The sequence below is a fragment of the Mastigoproctus giganteus genome, chromosome 12, assembly GCF_048544385.1.
Source record: "Mastigoproctus giganteus isolate SK-2022 chromosome 12, ASM4854438v1, whole genome shotgun sequence".
Taxonomy (NCBI): domain Eukaryota; kingdom Metazoa; phylum Arthropoda; class Arachnida; order Uropygi; family Thelyphonidae; genus Mastigoproctus; species Mastigoproctus giganteus.
Genome location: NC_143586.1, coordinates 175,315,475 through 175,336,653, shown reverse-complemented (window position 1 = coordinate 175,336,653; position 21,179 = coordinate 175,315,475). Strand labels below are relative to the sequence as shown.

The window sequence follows — 21,179 nt, the reverse complement described above, 5'->3', positions numbered from 1 at the left end:
TACCAAAGATCCTCTGTAGAATTCATATCTGGCAAAGTCAGTGTCCAAGGTAGCAACTGAAGATCACTTTCGTGTTTGGCAAATCACTCTCAAACAACATTGGCAACATCTCAGGTGCATTATCCTGCTGGAAGAAACCTGTGCCATTTGGGAAGGCAGTCACCATGAAGTGGAATATCTGATCAGCCACAATGGATAGGTAGTTTTTAGCACTCGGAGTGCAGTCCAAGGGTATAAGAATTCCAAGAGATTCTCAGGAAAACATCCCTCATACTAAAATGCTGCCATCACCTGCATTTCTGTTTGACAAAGACATCAGAGTGATTCCTTTCACAGTTTTTTTGCAAAACTCTCCATCTACCATCCTCACAACATATCAGGAAATAGAAATAATCAGAAAAGGCAACCTTTTTTTCCAGTCATCAATGGGTGGTCGTAAGCATGTGGTACATTGACCAGGTGCCTTCTGCAGAGGTCCATACAGAGGAGGTTTTGTGGATCATGATCTTGGAAACATTTTTATCATCCCCTGTTGAAGGTCATGGTCATGTGAACATGTGTTTATGTAAGGGCGGCTCCTAAAATGTGAGTTCATATCTCTGTGAAGGACAGTACCACTGTAAGAGGGCCAGAAATGTGAGTAGTATAGGTTTGTGTATATTATGTGTGTTCTGTTATTATGTTCTGGCCACTTGGCTACCTAGAAGCATCAATCACCTGGACAGATGATTCTGAGTGCTCATCCACACTACGGGAAGGTGGGTGGTCAGTCCCAATGGAGCATATAATATCTCAATATGAGGCTCTAACCCACCTGATGTTGCCAAAAGGTGGACCAGATTTCCCTTGAGGCCAAATCCAGAGAGGGAAAAAAACCAAATAAATAAATAAAAAAAATTCCATGGTGCAAAAAAAAAAAAAAAAAATAAATAAATAAAAAATCCCTGTGGTAAAAAAAAAAAAAAGGCTAAGGTAAAGAAAGCCAACACGAGAACGATGAGAAACGTCGGATAACTTACGCGGAAAATTAACTTTTCCTTCGCCAAAAAAATAATAATTCCCCGTGGTGAAAAAAAAATATATTAAATAAATAAAATAAAATAAATAAATAAAAAATAATAATAATAAATAAATAATTCCCTGTGATAAAAAATAAAAAAAAATAGAAAAATTTGCTTTCATAAAGGTAACTACAGTGGGACCAACTGATGATGTTACAAACAGCAAATTCTAAATGGGAAGGATTCAAGGAATTAATCTTGGAAGCTATTAGGACCAACTAAGAAATACTGTTCTAGGTTTAGGCCCAAGTGGATATCAGATGAACGAATAAGACTCAAGGCAGAGAAGAAAAATGCATTGGATGCATATAAATTATCAGGCAGCACAGAAGCCTATGGTAGATGTAAGCTAGTCTGTAATAGAGTCACAAAGGAGTTTAGGCAAGTGAAAGCAGATTACAAGAAATCTTTGGAAAAGGACTTATAGTAATAGTGGCATGTGATGCAAGAAAGCAAGTGTATGAGCTTATGCAGCATCAGCCAAAAAAAAAAAAAAAAATCGCACCATTCCCTCCAAATGCCTGTCCAGTTCCTCCATAAATTTATTTAACTTATCAACTTCCACCACTACAGATGGAAGTTTGTTCCAGCAATTAACCACCCACTGGCTAAAGGCAAATTTCCACACATCTGTCTTTTCTTAATTTGAATTTACGACCCCTTAGGTTCGTAATCCGAACAAGTGAAAGGATCCCATCAGAATTCAGCGTACTCAATCCATTCAAGGCCTTATACACCTCAATCAGATCACCGCGCAGATGCCTAGTCTCCAGCCACTGCAATTTGCAGAACTTAAGCCTCTCTTGGTAAGAGGATCCCTTCATTCCCCTCACCAATCTAGTTGCCCTTCTCTGTACACGCTCAAGCAAATCTACATCCTTCCTAAAATGAGGCCTCCAGACCTGTATGCAGTACTCAAGGCGTGGCCTGACCATTGCCTTATACAGAGGGACAATCACCTCCTTTTCCCTGCTAGCAAAATTCATATATATCATTGACAAAACCCCATGACCTGCCCTGGCAGCCTGTCTGCATTGCTCAGAAAACTTCACATCTGACTGTATAATTACTCCCTGGTCTTTTTCATTTTCTACCATTTTATTTCATTTTATTTACTTATTTAAATTCCAAAAGGAAGGGGATGAATCAGATTGGTCCATTTGATATTGATTGTTTGACTTAGAGGGGAACAGGTATCCTGTGTGTTATCAGACACTCAGCCTAAAACACTGATGGATCTAATATCTCTCTATTACAGAAGATTTAGGAGAAGTCCGGTTGGCCTGCCTCCCTAAAATCCACTCATGCACACCTTCTCGATGGTAAGCCCTGTTACGTCACTTAGGTGGCAACGAATGTGTAGAGTGGTTCTCTTCAAGACGCCTGGTCAGCGTGAAGAGGAAAAGACAAAACCCTCCAGCAATGAGAGCACAACAATACAAATGGCCCTCAGTCCCCAGCAGCTTTCACTCTCCCTCTTATGGCAGCGAGAGGATCAGAGTGGAAGCAGAGGGTGCTAAGAATCTCTGGGTACGACCATGCTGCCATGCACGGAAATTGAACTTGGCCTGTTATAACGTACGATCACTCATCGGTGAAGAGAGGATATTAGAGCTGGAAAAGGAATTAGAAAATGTGAATTGGAATATCATCGGTTTGGCTGAAACAAGAAGAAGAAATTAATCACTTATAAGTTTATCAAGTGGAAATCTGCTGTACACCAATGGAAACAGTGAAAGGAGTGAAGGTGGAGTTGGGTTTCTGATCCATAAAGATTTTAAAAACAACATTTTGGAATTCAAAAGTACATCACCAAGGGTGTCAAGACTAATACTCAAGATTTCTAAGAGGTACAAGCTAAAGATTATAATGATTTATGCACCAACATCGAGCCATGATGATGAAGAGGTTGAAGAAATGTACACTGAAATTGAGAGTCTTCTAGATGAGCAGAAAACCCACTACACTATTATTATGGGAGACTTCAATGCTAAGGTTGGAAAAAGACAAAACAGCGCAGAAAGAGGAACTGTAGGAAATTTTGGAATTGGTGAAAGAAATAAAAGAGGTTGAAAGACTTGTGGAATTTGCAGAATCTCAAAGACTGTCAGTAATGAACACTTTTTTCAAGAAAAGGGTGAACAGAAAGTGAACATGGAAGAGTCCAAATGGATTAACAACTAATGAAATCGACTTCATCCTCACTAACAGAAGATATATTGTGAATGATGTTACCGTCCTGAATAAGGTAAATGTTGGAAGTGATCACAGAATGGTAAGATGTACGCTTGATATAGATGTAGGAAAGGAAAGGAAAAAACTGACTCGAGTAAATAATACAAAGGTCTTTGAAATAACAGAGGAGGAGAAAAAGCAGTATGTACTGGAACTTAAGAACAAGTTTGAGCTTCTGCAGACTGCTCAGGACCAAGATATCGACGAGGAATATTACAACTTTCTGAAAGTGATAAAGCCCAAGAAACCTATAGGGAAACAGAAATCCAAAGAAGAAAAAATTAGTCAAGAAACACTTGTCACGATGAACCGAAGACGACAAATGAAGAGCAAGAAAAACACTGACAGGGAGAAAATTGAGTATACTGAGTTATGCAAAGCCATTAGAAAGAGACTCAGAGAGGACATAAGAAGATTTAACACGAGAAAAGTAGAACAAGCATTAAGGGAAAACAAAGGATTTAAATCAGCAGCCATGAGCAGTAATACAGGAAGACAAATGATACTGAAACTGAAGAATAGCGATGGTGTACTTATAAACAGCAGAGAAGGCATAATTCAAATAGCAGAAGACTACTATAGAGAATTATACAAGGAGCGAGGGAATGATACCAGCAGTGGGGAACATGGATTGCAAAGTAGCAACACATACGACATACCCGATATTCTTCCTGATGAGGTAGAACATGCATTGAAGAAAATGAAGAATCGGAAAGCCCCGGGGGAAGATGAAGTTACTGTAGAGTTGTTAAAATTGGGAGGAAGAGACATATAACACAAAAACTGGCAAGGCTCTTCACAAAGTGCATTAGAAAAGGTGTGATGCCTAAGCAGTGGAATAATGCAATCATAGTTTTGCTGCATAAGAAAGGAGATAAATCAGAAATTGGAAATTATAGACCAATTAGCTTGTTATCCCATATCTACAAGTTGTTCACAAGGGTCATTACTAACAGATTAGAAAGAATACTTGATGAGAATCAACCGAAAGAGCAAGCTGGCTTTAGGACAGGATTCTGAACTATGGATCACCTTCATGTAATATCACAGCTAATGGAGAAAGCAAATGAATATAAAACACCATTATGCCTGGCATTTGTGGATTATGAAAAGGCATTTGACTCCATACAGCATAAGGCAATGTTTCAGGCACTGGAACGACAAGGCATAGATACTCCATATATTATGATTTTGAAGAAAATATATGAGAGTGCTACATCCTTTATTAGACTAGACAAAGACAGTAGCAAATTTAAAATCAAGAAAGGAGTTCGACAAGGAGACACAATATCTCCGAAGCTGTTTACTGCTGCCCTTGAGGAAGCTTTCAGAAGATTAGACTGGTCGCAGAAAGGAGTCAATGTGAACTGAGAGTACCTAAACCATTTACGATTTGCAGATGACATTGTGGTCATAAGCCACGATCCCAAAGAATTAGAGGAAAATCTTAATCAGTTATGCACAGTTAGTAAGGATTTTGGACTAAAGATGAATATGGCTAAAACAAAAGTAATGATGAACAAGTATGCCACGGAAAGGGAAATAATGATTGAAGGAGCAGTAATTGAAAAGGTGGAGTCATACTTATCTGGGACAAGTTATTAGCTGTAATAATGATAAATGGCTGGAAGTCAAGAGAAGAATAAATTTTGGATGGATAGCATTCAGGAAATATAGTCACATACTGAAGAGCAATATCCCAGTTTGTCTGAAACGTAAAATAATGAATCAATGTATACTCCCCACCATGACTTATGGAAGTGAAACTTGGGCACTCACCAAAAGAATGGAAGAGAAGCTAAGAACTACACAGCGAAGAATGGAACGAATTATATTGGGAATCAGACTGTTAGATAAGAAGAGAAACACATGGATTAGGCAGCAAACTCAAGTAAAGGACATTCTTATCAAAACTAAAGAACTAAAATGGTCTTGGGCAGGACACATAGCTCGAAGACATGATGACAGATGGACTAAGAAAATAACAGAATGTACCCAAGAGGAGCTAGAAGAAAACCTGGAAGATAAAGGCGGAGATGGATAGATGAAATTCATGAGTTTTTGGATGGCCAGTGCTCAAAACAGAAGGAACTGGAAAGTTGCTGGAGAGGCCTTCATCCTGCAGTGGATTGAAAATGGGTGATGATGATGATGATGTTTGACTTTAGGTGATCCTGCTCAAATAGCTGCCGAACTAAGTGAGTATTTAGGATCTACATTCACACATAAGGAGTTATTCGGTGGAATGCCAGAAGTTTATCAGGGAGTTAGATGATTTTATAATAACTGAGAGCAAAGTGGAGGGAAAATTGTTGAAGTTAAACATACGAAAGTCACCTGGGGTGGATGGGATGTTTCCAGTTATATTAAAGGAGGCAGTAAAGGAAGTAAGCAAACCCATAGCCATAATTATGAGAGCATCATTGGACTCAGGGAAGGTCCCCATGCTGGAGATGTCCAAATGTATTTCCTGTTCACAAAGGGGAATCAAAGGGTGCACGAGTAATTACAGATCCCTTAGTTTAACTTCTGTTCCCGAGAAAATAATGGAGTCACTGGTTAAAGAAGCATGGCAGGATCATCTAGACAAGGCTGTGGTAATAATTCAGATATGGTATTATGGGTTTGTTAAAGGGAAGTCTTGTTTGACAAATTTGATTGGATGTTATGACATGGTCACAAAGGAACTGAATGCAGAAAATAATTTTGATATCATATACTTGGATTTCAGAATACTATTGCACACAGAAGACTACTATACAAATTGGAGCAGTACGGCATTAAGGGCAAGTTGCTACAACGGATAAAAGGATGGTTGAGTGGGAGAAGACAGAGTGGTGATCAATGGACAATGCTTTTCGTGCACTAATGTTATAGTGATGTTCCCGAGAGTTTTGTGTTGGGCCCGTTCTTGTTTTGTATATTTATCAGTGATACTGATAAAGGTATATCAAGCTTAATGTCGAAGGTTGTAGATGATACAAAGGTTGGTAGGGTTGTTAATGACATTATGCTAATACAACAGGATCTAGAAACATTGGGCAGATGGGCTGACAAGTGGCAACTGAAGTTTATCATTGACAAATGCAAAGTACTGCATATGGGTAGCAGTAACCCCAGAGAAATATACCAAGTCTTTGGTGTTACATTCAGGGTGGAGAATGAAAGAGACCTGGAGGTAATTGTGCAGTCAGATATTGTTTTCTGGGCAGTGCAGACAGACTGCCAGAGCAGGTCATGGGGGTCTTGTCAGTGATATACAGGAATTTTCTAGTAATGATAAGGAGGTGATTATCCCACTTGTATAAGGCAATGGTCAGGCCACACTCAAGGTATGGCCTGACCATTGCCGTACCAGACCAGTACTGCATACAGGTCTCGAAGCCTCATTTTAGGTAGCATGTAGAGTTGCTAGAACAACTCTATATTCTTCACAGAGATGGGCCACAAGACTGGTCAGGGGAACAAAGGGAGTGCTCTTACCAAGAAAGGCTTATGTTCTGCAAGTTTCATCATCTGCAGACTAGGCACCTCTGATTTGATCTGATTGAGGTGTATAAGAATTTAAATGGATTTAGCAGGATTAGTGCTGATGGAATTCTTCCTGTTGCTCAGATTTCAAACCTGAGGGACATAAACTGAAATTGAGGAAAGACAGTTGTAAAATAGATGTGCAGAAATTTGCCTTTATTCGGCGGGTGGTTGATTTCTGGAACAAACTTCCATCTGTCATTGTGGAAGTTGATAGCTTAAATAAATATAAAGAGGAGGGGAATAAAGGTTTGGAGGGAATGGATCATTGAGATGGGAAGTTTTTTTTTGGCTGATGCTGTATAAGCTTGCTTTCTTGCATCTTATGCCCCTATTAATGCTAATAATGAAATATATAGAAATATGAAAAATATGAAATATACAAAATCAGTTCTCAATTCTGCCAATTTGGCATTGATACATAAAGTTGGTTTTTTTTAATGAATGTCATTGTAATGAAAATATCAGAAAACGTAATGAAAATATCAGAAAAAAAAAAAACATTATTTAGCTGAATAAAAATTCATACCATTATGAAAAAAAATATATTTGTTATAACAAAATTTATAAAAAGGTAATCCTTAAATGATCAATGCACAGAAATTAGAATTAGAAGCAGAATTGGTATGCCCAAAGAGGTATTTAAGAATCTTAAGAACTTCTTCTGTGACATAAAACTGGATTTCCAAAAAAGATATTGAATGGCCAAATGCTACACATGAGCACTCTCCTATATGGATTTGATCCTGGGTTGTGCAGAAATCAGAAAACTGGAAGTCTTCAAGATGTGATGCTCAAGAAGAATGCTCAAAATTCCATGGACAGATTGGGTCACCATAAGGACACTACTAACTACAATTGCAAAGAGAAAGACTGCCTATCTCAGACGTATTATAAGAGGCCCACAATATGGCCTGCAGAGACTAATCCTGCAAGGGAAAAAGAGCAAAAGGAAGATAAAGAAAAAAGTGGCTTGATAACATCAAAGAATGGATGAGGAGGTCTTACAACATAAATTAATTCACAAAGCAAGAGACAGAGTTGGCTGGAAAATGATCTCCAGCATTCAAATCGAACATGGAACCTGAAGAAGAAGAATCCTTAAGTAATGCAATGTACTTTTTTGACCTTGTTCTTTAGCATCTGGCAGTTTGAGCCTGTTTATGCCTGTTTGAGATTTGTGCCTTTGATCTCTCTACTTTCCTAGAGTCTTGCCTTATCAATTGTTGAAGTGATATGTGTTGTTTACATAAAGTTACATATTTAGTGAAATATGCTGGTAGATGAAGCATCAGCACTGACATTGTTTGTTTCCAGTTTTATATGAAGAAGTACAGTTGAACTTATTAGTTTTTTAAATTTGAAAATGGAAGAGAATATAGTTTATAACTTTTTTCTTTTTATCACAAGCATAATTAATGCAAGTTTAATGAAATGAAAATTTATGAAAATAAATGAAAATAAAAACGTAAAACAAAATTTTTTAAATTTCATTTAAAAATATAAAATTATTAATTATTTTTCTGTAATTGTAATATGAATTTTTTTTCACTTTATTATCTTCAAGACACTGAGTTATGCTTTTCTTGTTTTTTTAATTTAAGGTTCTTGATATTGGAGATGCTTCTCGTGGAAGTCTATCATCATATGCTTATATCTTGATGGTACTGTACTTTTTACAGCAAAGAAAGCCACCTGTTATTCCTGTCTTACAAGAGGTATGCATTTTGTTTGTGTTGGATTTTGCATGAAGCTTTTAGATATTCACATTAGGTTATATGTGAGCTTCTCGAACTTCACAGTAATTCTTATGTTGAAATTATCACTGAAACAAATACAAATATAGGCGCTCTCATTTGTTCACTTTTTCCCTTCTATTTTAAATACATATTCTGTAATTCTTCTCTTTATTTTAAATTATTTTCATTTTACATTGGGCACTCCTTCCATTGAGCATTAAATAAAACAAAGAAACAAATTGTTTGGCAAAAAAATTATATGCTTTTGTGTGAGTGACATTTAAAGTATCTTTAAAAATAAACAATTAACTAACAATTATCAACTGGTTAAACTGACTTAAGGGCAAGTTTCTGCTGTGAATAAAGGGATGGTTGAGTGGAAGAAGAAAGAGAGTGGTAATCAATGGACATTGCTCTTTGTGGAATAATGTTATATGTGGAGTTCCCCAGTGTTCAGTGTTGGGTCCATTGTTGTTTTCTATATTTATCAGTGATATTGATAAAGGCAGGGTGGTTAATGACAATATGCTACTGCAACAGGATCTAGAAAAGTTAGGCAGATGGGCTGAGAAATGGCAAATGAAGTTTAACATTGATAAATGCAAAGTACTTCATGTGGATAGTAGTAACCCCAGAGCAGTGCACCAACTGTGTGGTACTGCACAGTTGATACTTCACAGTTAGTTTTTCATTTTCTAATAATGAGGTGATTATGCCATTGTATAAATTAATGGCCAGGCCGTACCTTGAGTATTGCACACAGGTCTGGAGGCCTCATTGGAGCTGCTGGATCAAGTATAGAGAAGGACAACGAGATTGATGAGGGGAAACAAAGGGATGCTCTTACCAAGAAAGGATTCAGTTCTGCAAATTGCAGCATCTGGAGACTAGGCACCTGTGGGGTGATCTGATTGAGGTGTTTAAGGCTTTGAATGGATCGAGCAAGCTCAGTGCTGATTGAGATACTTCCTCTTGCTTAGACCACACACAAGGGAGCACAAATTCAAATTGAGGAAGGATGGTTACAGAATAGATGTGCCAAAGGTTGCCTTTAGCCAGAAGGTGGAACAAACTACCATCTGTTGTTGTGGAAGATGATAGCTTAAATAAATTCAAGCATGGACTAGACAAATTGTAGGATATCTAGCACACAAAACTGCAAAATATTAAGAAGCATTTTTTTTGTATTATTATTTGATCCCAGTGAATGAAAAATTAAAAAAAATAAAAGAAATTCTCTTCTATGTGATTTTGGTGAAACTGACAAAATTCATGCAGAAATCTGCCTTTGTAAGAATGTTGAAAGGTGATGTCATTAATCATAACATTTCCTTAAAACAAAATAGTGAGTTGGTTAAGAGTTAATATTATTGCTTCACAAATTACTTGAAACAGGGGCACCTCCGTAGCCAGTTGGGCAGGAGCAGCGGTGCATAGCACATGCTTCTTGATTAGACCGGGGTTCGAGCCCGTTACCACCAAATACGGAGGATGTGGAAAGGTTAGGGAATGACCACCACATATCCCCGGAGCAATATGGCCTTAGTTGCTAATGCTCCTAAAAACCAAATAACAACAACAACTTGAAACAGAATACTATCTACAGGTAGAAAGTACATTTTTTGATGCTAAAATGGGATTATGCAGTTGATCGAGAAATACAGCCAGTGTCCGTAGTTCAGCAAATTTATTATACAAGAAATGTGATATGTTTATTAAAAAAAAAAAAAAAAAAAAACTTCTTGTGGAACATAGCGTCCTCCCTCCATTTTTATATACACAGTTGGACCTCTACATAACAAAATCGATCATTCCCTTGAAAAAATTCGTTATATGGAGAAATTTCATTATAAAGAAATTCGAGCTTTTCAACAATGAAAAAAAAATTGTAAATTCATAAATATAGTAAAAAATTTTAAAAGATGGGAAAGGAGCGGGAATTAATAAATTTTCTAACATTTTAAAACAATTTATTAGTACATACATATTAAGAAATGACTACTTACTTGATGGCCAATATTTATTAGTACACTTTTAAGAATCATGTCATAAAGTATTTTATTATTTTTTGTTGTACGCTGGATTCTACTGTACGAGGTCATAAAAATGTTTGCATTTGTTTAAACTTTAACCAATCAGATATATTTTCGGTTTCATTTATTCCCACTGAAGGCCTCGATGCAAAGTTTCAAATGCTGCCAATATTTGTTTGAAAGGTTTAACATTGCCCTCATTTTCATCCAACTCATCGTCCATATTATCACTAGTTCTTTAAATAGGCTCCAAAATGTTGGAGTCACTCAGCTACTATGACATCATTATCAACTCATAAAAATTCATCAAGAACAATTTCTCCACTGATCAAATCTCGCTTGGAACTCTTCCCAAGGTTACTCAATGTCTTCTAGTAGTTCATCCCTCTCATCCCTGTTAATGGTGCCTCCATTGCCAGGTGGACAGGAGCAGCAGTGCGTAGCACACGCTTCTTGATTAGACTGGGGTTCGAGCCCGTGACCACCAAATATGGAGGATGCGGAAAGGTCAGGGAATGACCACCGCATATCCCCAGAACAATATGGCCTTAGTTGCTAATGCTCCTAAAAAAAAACCAAATAAAATAACAAATCTCTGTTAATTGGCAAAACCTGCTTTTGCAAAACAATCCTTAATCATTGTTTCTGTCACATCTTGACTCCACTCTTTTGCCAACTCCGATATGCACATCCGCAAATCTCTAGGTTGGTTGGTTTCTCTTCTCAGTATAATTTTTTTTAGTATATGCTTCGGTAGTGCATTTTCATATTTTTGATAATGCCTTGGTCCATTGGTTGAAGTTAAGACGAATTATTCAGAAGGAAGAAAACAAGCTTCACACTTGTAAATTTCGAATTACCGAGTGAAGGTGGGCAGGGCAGTTGTCAACAATTAACGCGATTTTTCTGTTTTCTTTTGTCGTTTTTCTATCGAAATTTAAAATCCACTGCTCAAAAATTTCTCTTGTCATTCAAGGTTTTTTGTTGTAGTCCTACTCTAAAGACTTTATTCCTTTGAAACATCAGGTTTATTTACTTTTGCCTATTACCAAAAGCTTCAGCTTTTCATTACCAGCCATATTTGCATCTAAGTGTAATTCTTTCCTTACTATTTTTACCACCTAAACATTTATCACCTTTAAAAGTCAGTGTCTTGTTCGGCAAACATTTAAAAAATAGACGTTTCATCAACATTGAATATGTCTCTGGACTCGTAGGCCTCCATAATTTTTTTTCAAAACTGTTTCTTTCCAATGAGTACAGTCTTCTTCGATTGCATCTCCACTTTCATCAGAAATAACTTTTTCGGGTAAGCCATGACGTCCTTTAAATTTTTCCAGGGAACCAGAACTGGCTTGGAATGTTTTGTGCCCCAGAAAAGATGTGTACTCCATAGTCTTTTCTTTTATTAATAGCCCTGATATTGGCATGTTTTGATCTCAAATCAACTTCATCCACTTAAAATCTGCTTCATCTACATCTTACCAAAGGCATAATTTCACACACTTCCGACTGGGTCCCATTTCCTCAAACAGTTTGAGAATCAAAACAGAGTTTTTCAGAATGGTTGACACACTACTTGCAGGGATATCAAATTTTTAAGGGCAATTTTTATTTTTTAATACCCAGATCCATATTATTAAGCACATCCACTTTTTCACACTACACTCAAGGATTTCCTCTTAGATATTGTAAGGCTATATGCATAGCAATTAAAAAAAAGCTGAACTTAGGGACCACTGGTAGCTACCACGTAAACAGAGACAGGTCAAATTTAGTGAAAGTGTGGATGACTCATTTCTTCGAAACAACAGATGAATTTCTGGGCTAAAGGACAATCACTCTCTCCTAATTGTCTAATAGGATGCTTATGGTAGAAAATAGGTTGACCAGAACCAATGCCCACATTGGGAATATACCTTAATCTTTGCCACTGGCTGACCAGCAGGACTTCTTAGCATAGTAGTGTATAAGTTGTATAGGTTTTACTTCTTTTTAGCCATTGCTGACCCACTACTGGGCAAAGGCCTCTCCCAAACTTTCATCTTTTTCTATCCCATGCCGTGGTTGGCCAGTTTCCTCCTGCAGGATTTTACAGGCATCATTAAATGGTCCTTGAGGTCCTTGAGGCTGTCACAGACATTCTCTCAGATATGCCAGACAAGCTGTACTTACTACCTGGGAGTCTAAAACGCTGATGGAACTGATATTCGGGTGACACTCGAGTCAAGTGGACCCAATTTCGGCGAAGTCCGGACGGTCTGTGACAGCCAAATCCTCTGCTTGCAACTTCATGATGGTGGGACTGTTAGTAATCCTGGGTATAACCCCCATGCACAAGTACATGGTGGGTGACCACCCAGGTGTGAACCAACGTAAGCAGGGGTTGGGGTGTGGCGCCCACACCACATGGAGGAACGCCGTCCCTCTATGTTACCAGGCAGTACTAGGTGGAAGATGACTCTCATCAACCGGTGAAATACCACCACTTTGCTTATTGGAGGCTTGAAGTGGTGGAACCCATGTTTAGTCTCTAGAGCTAAGTTCCGGTCAACCCTTCCCTATCTCTTCCATCATGCAGTATGATTGATGACTTTTGAGGTTATGATAAACGTCGTGGCGAGATCCAATATTCCTTACATTTCGACGGTACAGCTCTAAAACGGTTTTCGCAGGCCGGCCGCTAGTTAGTACACCGGACCGGACCTATTGGTAACTCTCTAGGAGGCTTCCGGATCAGCTAGTGTATAATCTTGCTACCTCTACTCTGCCAGATAGTGACTGGAGAGAGTCCGAGTAGTGTGTATGCGGGGAGCATTGTCGAGGCCACGTTATGTCAAGGATCTGGGTATATTCTTACCACATGTACGCCATATCCAAAAATTTCATTACTTCATACAGCATGTCCCACCCACTTTTTCTTACTATTGAATACACCATGAATTGTCAAACTAATATAGCAAGCTTATCTGTGAAAAGATCTAAACCTCCCAAGGACTTCCTAATTCATTTCACAAATATACGTGGTCTCAATTCTAATCTCAACGATGTCCATTTCCACTTCATCTGTCAAACCCCATGTACCTTTTTCTGACAGAACCTCAGTTATCGGTTGATTCAACTACTGCTCATCTCAGATGCCCAAATTATTCGCTGTATGATTCCTTTCGCCTCAAAGGTGGTACTTGTGCATATGTCCGTTCTGATATTCCCTGTCAGAGACTTGGCAATTTGGAATCTCCTCTCTTTGATCTTCTCTGGCTTAAAATCTCTCTACCCCATTGTGTCAAATTCATCTGTTGTCTCTACCGTTCTCCCAACTCGACTAATCACTTGGAGTTCTTTGACTTCCTCTCTTTGCAACTTGACTTTCTCCAGTCCAACTTTCCTAACAGTGAGGTAATTTTCCTTGGTGATTTTAATGTTCACAACCCCAGCTGGCTTCCGTTTTCTAGTCACACCGACCCAGCAGGTCGAGATGCTGAGGCTTTTGCAATTACTAATGACCTAGCACAGATTGTTCATTTACCTACAAGAATACTGGACAATCCTAATCATACAGCCAATACGCTTGATCTTTTTCACACAAACAACCCTTCTAAGTACACGGTCGAAGTGAGAGCTCCTTTAGGCACTTCAGATCACAACTTGGTGATTGTCTCTTCTCCAATGGAACCTTTATCTCAAGGCTATTCCCAACCTCGTGTTGTTTGGCATTACAAGAATGCAAAATGGGATGACCTATGAGATTTCTTTTCTTCCTTTCCTTGGTCGGATTACTGTTTCAAAAGTTCTGATGTCAACGTTTGCTCAGATCGTGTCAGTGAAATTATTCTTGCAGGAATGGAATCCTTTATCCCACACTCCACTTTAAAATCTCGTCCTTTATCTAAACCTTGGTTTTCCAACAAATGTGCTAAGGCTGTCCAAGTGAAGAATGTTGCATATCGTAATTGGCTTGTTTCTAATTCTTCAGTTTCATTTTCTGCCTACGCCAAAGCTCGCAACAATTGTAAAGCAGTTATTAATCAGTCCAAACTAGAGTTTGAACAGGCTAAGAGTAGAAAACTTGCTTCTTGCCCTAATGGTAGCCGGGCATTCTGGTCTCTTGCCAAAGCTATTGGCCGCAATGTTTGCACATCTCTGCTCCCACCTCTGTTCAAACCAGATGGTTCTGTTTTCACTTCAGCCAAGGATAAAGCTGACCTGCTAGCATCCCATTTTTCTTCCAGCTCATGTATTAATGATCTTGGTAAAACACCTCCCACCATTCCCAACACACTCCATTCAATGCCTCCTGTGGTCTTCCGTCAAAAGGATATCAGAAGGATTTTGATGAATCTCGATGCTAAGAAAGCTCCAGGTCCTGATGGTATTTCTCCACTTGTTCTCAAAACCTGTGCTCCTGAACTTACTCCTATTCTTTGCCGTCTTTTTTCTCTTTCTTATTCTAAAGGTGTTTTTCCTTCTGCTTGGAAATTTGCTCATATCCAGCCAGTTCCTAAAAAGGGTGACAAATCCCTCCCATCCAATTACAGTCCCATTGCAATTACCTCTACTCTTTCTAAAGTAATGGAGAAATCAATTAACCGCCAACTCTTAAACTACCTAGAAACCTTCCGTCTGATCAACGATCACCAGTATGGATTCCTTCAGTGTCGATCTACTGGTGATATTCTGGCTTTTGTTACCCATTTATGGACTAATTCAATGGAAAGGTTCGGTGAAACACAAGTAGTTGCTCTTGACATCTCAAAGGCTTTTGATCGTGTTTGGCATAAAGGTCTTCTAAACAAGCTTCCATCTTGTGGTTTGCCAACTGTTTTTAGTAATTGGTTATCCAGTTTTCTCTCTGATCGCTCACTGAGGGTGATGGTTGATGGCTCTCTGTCTTCTAACTTCTCCACTAATGCCGGTGTCCCCCAAGGTTCAGTTCTTTCCCCCACTCTTTTTCTCTTGTATATCAATGACCTTCTTCCATTGACTGGAAATCCTATTCATAGTTTTGCCGATGATAGCACATTGCATTCAACTTTCCATTTTGAGAAACCTTGTCCTGCTCAATCAGCTTCAACTTCTCGAAAATCTGCTGCCAATTCCTTAAATGCCGATCTTCAGGTAATTCTCCAGTGGGGCAAAGACAACTTTGTTGATTTCAACCCTTCTAAAACTCACTCTTGTCTTATATCTCGCAAAAAGGATTCTTCTGCTCCTATGCTTATCTTTAGTGACACTCCGATTTCTAGGCAAAAGGATATATCTCTTTTGGGGATTACCCTGACTTCTAATCTCTCTTGGCACAAGCACATTACAAATATTGCTTCCTCTGCATCTAAAAAACTTGGTTTTCTCTTTCGCTGTCGGCATTACTTTTCTTCCAAACAGCTGCTCACTCTGTATAAATCGCAAATCTGCCCTGCCATGGAATATTGTTCCCACATCTGGGGTGGTGCTCCCAAAACCTCTCTCAGGCTTCTTGATTCCATTCAGAAGAAGGCAGTTAGATTAATTAATGATTCATCTCTAACAGAGTCTCTCCACTCGCTCTCTCATAGACGCACTGTTTCTGCTGCATGCCTCTTCTACAGATACTTCCATAGGCACTGTTCTTCTGAATTAGCTTCTATAATTCTCGCTCTCTCTTTCAAAACAGTCCGAACACGTGCCGCCACCAGCCAACATCCATTTACTGTCCAACTTCAAACCCACAGAACCAACTTTTCATCTTCCTCATTTATTCATTCAACTGCCGTTTTCTGGAACAACCTTCCTTCATACGTATTTCCTGAAAATTACAATCTACAGAAGTTCAAGTCCAATGTCAACAAATATCTTCTTTCGTCTTCTCAATCTCCAACCCAAGCACGGTACTAAGTACTATAGGTTCTAATACCTCTCATGTTTGGGGTTCACATAAAAAAAAAAAAAAAAAAAAATTGTAAAACTCTTAATTCATGGAATTAAAGCCTTTAGCTGTTAAAAGCTAAAAGGATTAATGCTTAATCCTTTTAGCTCTTAATTCGTGCTTTCTACAGCATCAGCTTTATTGCCTAAAGGCCAGAGGTGCAAACAATGCATACCCAGGTCTCTCGAATTCAGTTCGTTATATGGAAATTTTCTTCGTTATAGGGAAACAATTTTCAATGTAATGACCAAGGGGAAGTCAAAAAAAATGCGCTACATAGAAAATTTTGCTATATGGAAGTCATTAAAGAGAGACCCAACTGTATATATAATTCTTAATCTTATTTTTACTAAGGTTTCATCTGATATTGAGAGTTTTACTATCTTTATCCATGTGTGGGTCTGTCCATAGCGAATTTTTAGTAGCAGCAGGCTCTGTAGAGCGAGTTTCTTTGTGGAATTTTCATACTTAGTCAGATTGAAAATTCTGTACCTAAATGCTTTTAATTGATTTTTTTTTTTTTTTTTTTCTTAGTTTAACCTGATTGCTTAACATTAAAGTCAAATTATTGTCAAAAATTGAATTAGATATATTTTTTTTAATTTGTAAAAAACTAAGAAAATTTCTAAAAAACTTGTGTTTATAATTTTTTTATTGTAGTAATATTTTCTATATCTATATATTTATCTTTTAATTCATTTTCATCAGTTTCTGAATCTGAATTCCAGGGAATTTTTTTTTTTTTTTTTTTTTTAACAACAGACATTATTTTCTGCTTTGATTTTCAAAGCTTTTTTCATACTGCTATTTATTAAGATTGTCTGATATTAGTGGGAAACATGAATAAGACATGTCAGCAACATACTGGAAGATGTGAAAATGTTAATAGATGCCATATTTGAATAGTATATGAAATGACCTTGGAAAATGTTCAAGTTCAATGCATATTCCCCAGGGGCCATGCCTACATGATATAAATGTTTATTAGTATTAGTAACGGCCGCATGGTGCAAGAAAGTCTATGGCTTATGCTGCACCAGCCAAAAAAAAAAAAAATGTGAACAAAACAATGATAAAAACAAAAAAAAATAATAATAAATAACTAAATAATAATAATTAATTAAAAAAAAAAAAAAAACCGATCATCCTATGCGCATCCCTTACCCGAAAGTACTATCCAGATGACCTTTGAATTTCCCCAAACTGTCAGCCTCTACCACCCATGAAGGCAACTTATTCCAGTAATTTATAACTCGCTGGCTAAAATAAAACTTCCTGCAGCCCAATCTAAACATTTCCCCCCGTAACTTGAGTTTATGTCCCCTAGTTCTAGCATCATTTATAATCTTGAAAATTTCGTCCTCATTCATTTTACTGATGCCTCTCAGAGCCTTAAACACCTCACTCAAATCTCCTCTAAGGTGTCTAGTTTCCAAACTCTGCAACCCACATATTCGAAGTCTTTCTTCATAAGGATGCCCTTTTGCCGATCTCACCAGGCGAGTTACCCGTCTTTGCACCCTTTCAAGAAGCTCGATGTCTTTCTTTAGGTGCGGTCTCCATACTTGAACACAGTATTCCAAGTGTGGTCTAACATAAGCCTTATATAATGGGATTATCACGTCCCTACCTCTATTTGCAAAAGTTCGATAGATCATCGATAGGACACCATGGGCCTTCCTTGCAACCTGTTTACAATGCTCAGAGAATTTCATGTCTGACCGTATCGTAACACCCAAGTCCCTTTCCTCCAGTACTGGGTTTAATTGAACTCCACCAAGTGAATAAGTTATTTTGGGATTACTGTTTCCCAGGTGTAATACCTTACACTTTGTTGGATTAAAGTAGAGCTGCCGTTTTTCTGACCATTCTTGAAGTCTATCTAGGTCTCTCTGAAGAAGCTCAGCTTGACAGTGATCATTAACTACTCTACCAATTTTAACATCATCTGCAAATTTAGACATCACGCCCTCTATCCCTTCATCAGTGTCGTTTATGAAAATTAAAAACAACAGTGGTCCCAATACTGATCCTTGGGGAACCCCACTTCTTACATCAACCCAATCTGAGGAATAGCCATTTATCACAACCCTCTGCCTCCTGCCCTGAAGCCATCCTTCTATCCATCTAAGGATTTTCCCAGTGATTCCAACCTGTTCCAGCTTATAAAGCAACCGCTCATGTGGGACTGAGTCAAAAGCTTTGCTGAAATCTAAATAAACAATGTCGAAATTATTCCCTAAATCCAGCTTGTGAGTGACCCTTTCAAAATAGCGAACCAGATTTGTTAAACATGATTTTCCCTTTACAAAACCATGCTCAGTATCCTTGAGAATTTTAATTCGATCCAAATGATCCTGAATTCCACCCTTGATCATTGCCTCCATGATTTTCCCTACTACTGAAGTCAGACTGACAGGTAGATAATTTCCAACTTCACTTTTAGAGCCACCCTTATGTATGGGAGATACATTTGCACTTTTCCAATCCAAGGGAATCTCCCCAGAGTCCAATGATGCTTGCATAATTAGCTCAATGGTTCAATGCACTCGCTTGCCGCCTCCCTTAAGATTATAGGGTATATTCCATCAACTCCAGGAGCCTTACTGGTCTGTAGGCTCGAAAGTTTTTTCATTAAATAATCTTGCGAAATTTCAATATCATTAATTACATATTTTTTAACGTCGCTCCCACAATTTCCCATTGCCACAAAAGGCTTTTCTTTTGTAAATATCGATGCTAAATAACTGTTGAGTTCATCTGCAACGGCAGCTGGTGTATTTATTACTATCCCCTTTCCCTTACGTAAATGTCCGATCTGGTTTGTCCTGCTCTTCTTGGCATTTATATATGTGAAGAATTCTTTATCCCCCCCCCTCTTTGCTCTGTTTGCTAGTAATTTCTCATAAACTGCCTTTGCCTGTCAAACCTTTTCTGTGGCTCTATTACACATCACCTTGTAGCTGTTATAGGCTTCAGTACTTTTTATTGCTCTGTAACCTTTCCATGCCACCTTTTTCTGCTCAAGTAATGTGGCAACTTCACTATTCATCCAACTTGGAACCCTTCTTGTGGAGTATTTTTTTTTAATGGTATATACTCATTCAAGGCATCTGTAATTAATGTTTTAAAAGCGTGCCACAGTTCAATTGTATTCATTCTCTACGCGATATCTACCCAGTTAATAGAGGCTATGTAGTACCTTAAGGCATCGTAATTTCCTTTTCTGAAATTAAAACCCATTCCTTTGCCTTTTACTTCTGCTACCTCTCTCGTCATCATCCACCATAGAACTCCGTGATCACTTCCTGCTCCTGTTTCCTCTACTGTCAGCCCTGTTATGTCATCTGATTCATGTGTGATGATGAGGTCTAGGATATTCTTTTCTCTAGTACTTTCCCTGACATGTTGATACAAATAACAGTCATCTAGTTGATTTAAAAATTTTGTTCCCCATGTTGAGTTTCCTTCCCATTTACTTCAATCAATTAGAGGCAAATTGAAATCACCCATAATAAGGCATTGACGCTTACTTGCCCATTCCATTTGCATGTAGAGGCTTTTGTCATAATCTTCACAGTCATTTGGTCTGTAGATTACTCCTACTCACATTATACTTTGTTTCCAACTATCTCACACCATACAGACTCTATACTAGCTTGTGAAATGTCTGAATCCGGGAAAGCTATCGTCGCACTCAGGCTGCTTCTGATAAGAAGCATTACCCCATCACCCCTTCTATTTACCCTATCCTTCCTAAATACATTATACAAGCCGTACTGAAACTCATCATCCCCAATTTCCGGGTGGCACCACGTCTCTGTAAGCCCTATTATGTCTGCGTTACTTGTTTTAACCAACAGTTCGAATTCGCTCATTTTATTGACGACACTTCTAACGTTACTGTATAAACAATTAAGATTTACTGTTCTTGTATATTTAACACCCCTTGAAGTTTTTTAGGCTCTCTTCCCTGATATTAGCTACCCGCTCACGTGAAACGTTTCTGCCCCCAGAACATCTAGATAATACGTCCAGTTGGGGTAACAGATAAGAACTCTTAAGGTATGTGCAAGAGTTACTTTGACCAGTATTATCAGATAAACGCTTGTCAGTATTACCCACATCCCCCCCCCTAACTAGCAGTTTCCCTGAACCTTTAAGGTATCCTCAATAATACTGGCAAAAACCTTTGCACCACCTTTGTTTAAGTGTGGGCCATGCTGATAGAAATTTACCCCCTAAAGCCTTGCAGATTCCTTCAAGTCTTGAGTTAATCCACAAGTCTCTTAACATATAATCCCTCCTATCGTGTCTGGGCAGAATTGCAGACACATAGATATTATGGCCTAGCTCGTGACATTTCCTCAGGATGGTCCTGTATTTTTCCAACAAATCGTCAGATCGTGTACGTTTAATATCATTTGTCCCCACATGAATAATAATATTTTCTTTACCCCCTTTAAAATCTGACAATCTGTTGGCGACATCGTCAATAGTTGCTCCCGACAGACATACCCTGGTTCTGCTCCACCTATCCTTATTACAAAAAATATTCCCCGTTTCCCTGACAATGGAGTCTCCTAATAAAACAATGTCCTTTTTAACCAGAGCAGTTTGCACTTGGTTTTCTGTTTTGAGGCTCGAATCGTGTGTGCATCACTTGGTAGATTGC

General features: G+C 38.2%; 1 protein-coding gene across 1 annotated transcript in view; it reads left to right on the top strand.

Moving 5' to 3' along the window:
• Nucleotides 1-21,179, top strand: part of LOC150077612 (terminal uridylyltransferase 4-like) — a 753,631-nt gene that overhangs the window by 514,508 nt on the left and 217,944 nt on the right. Inside the window, exon 18 of the mRNA XM_090385959.1 lies at nucleotides 8,432-8,545. Within this exon, the coding sequence (XP_090242085.1) occupies nucleotides 8,432-8,545 (114 nt within the window). The remainder of the gene's footprint in view (nucleotides 1-8,431; nucleotides 8,546-21,179) is intronic.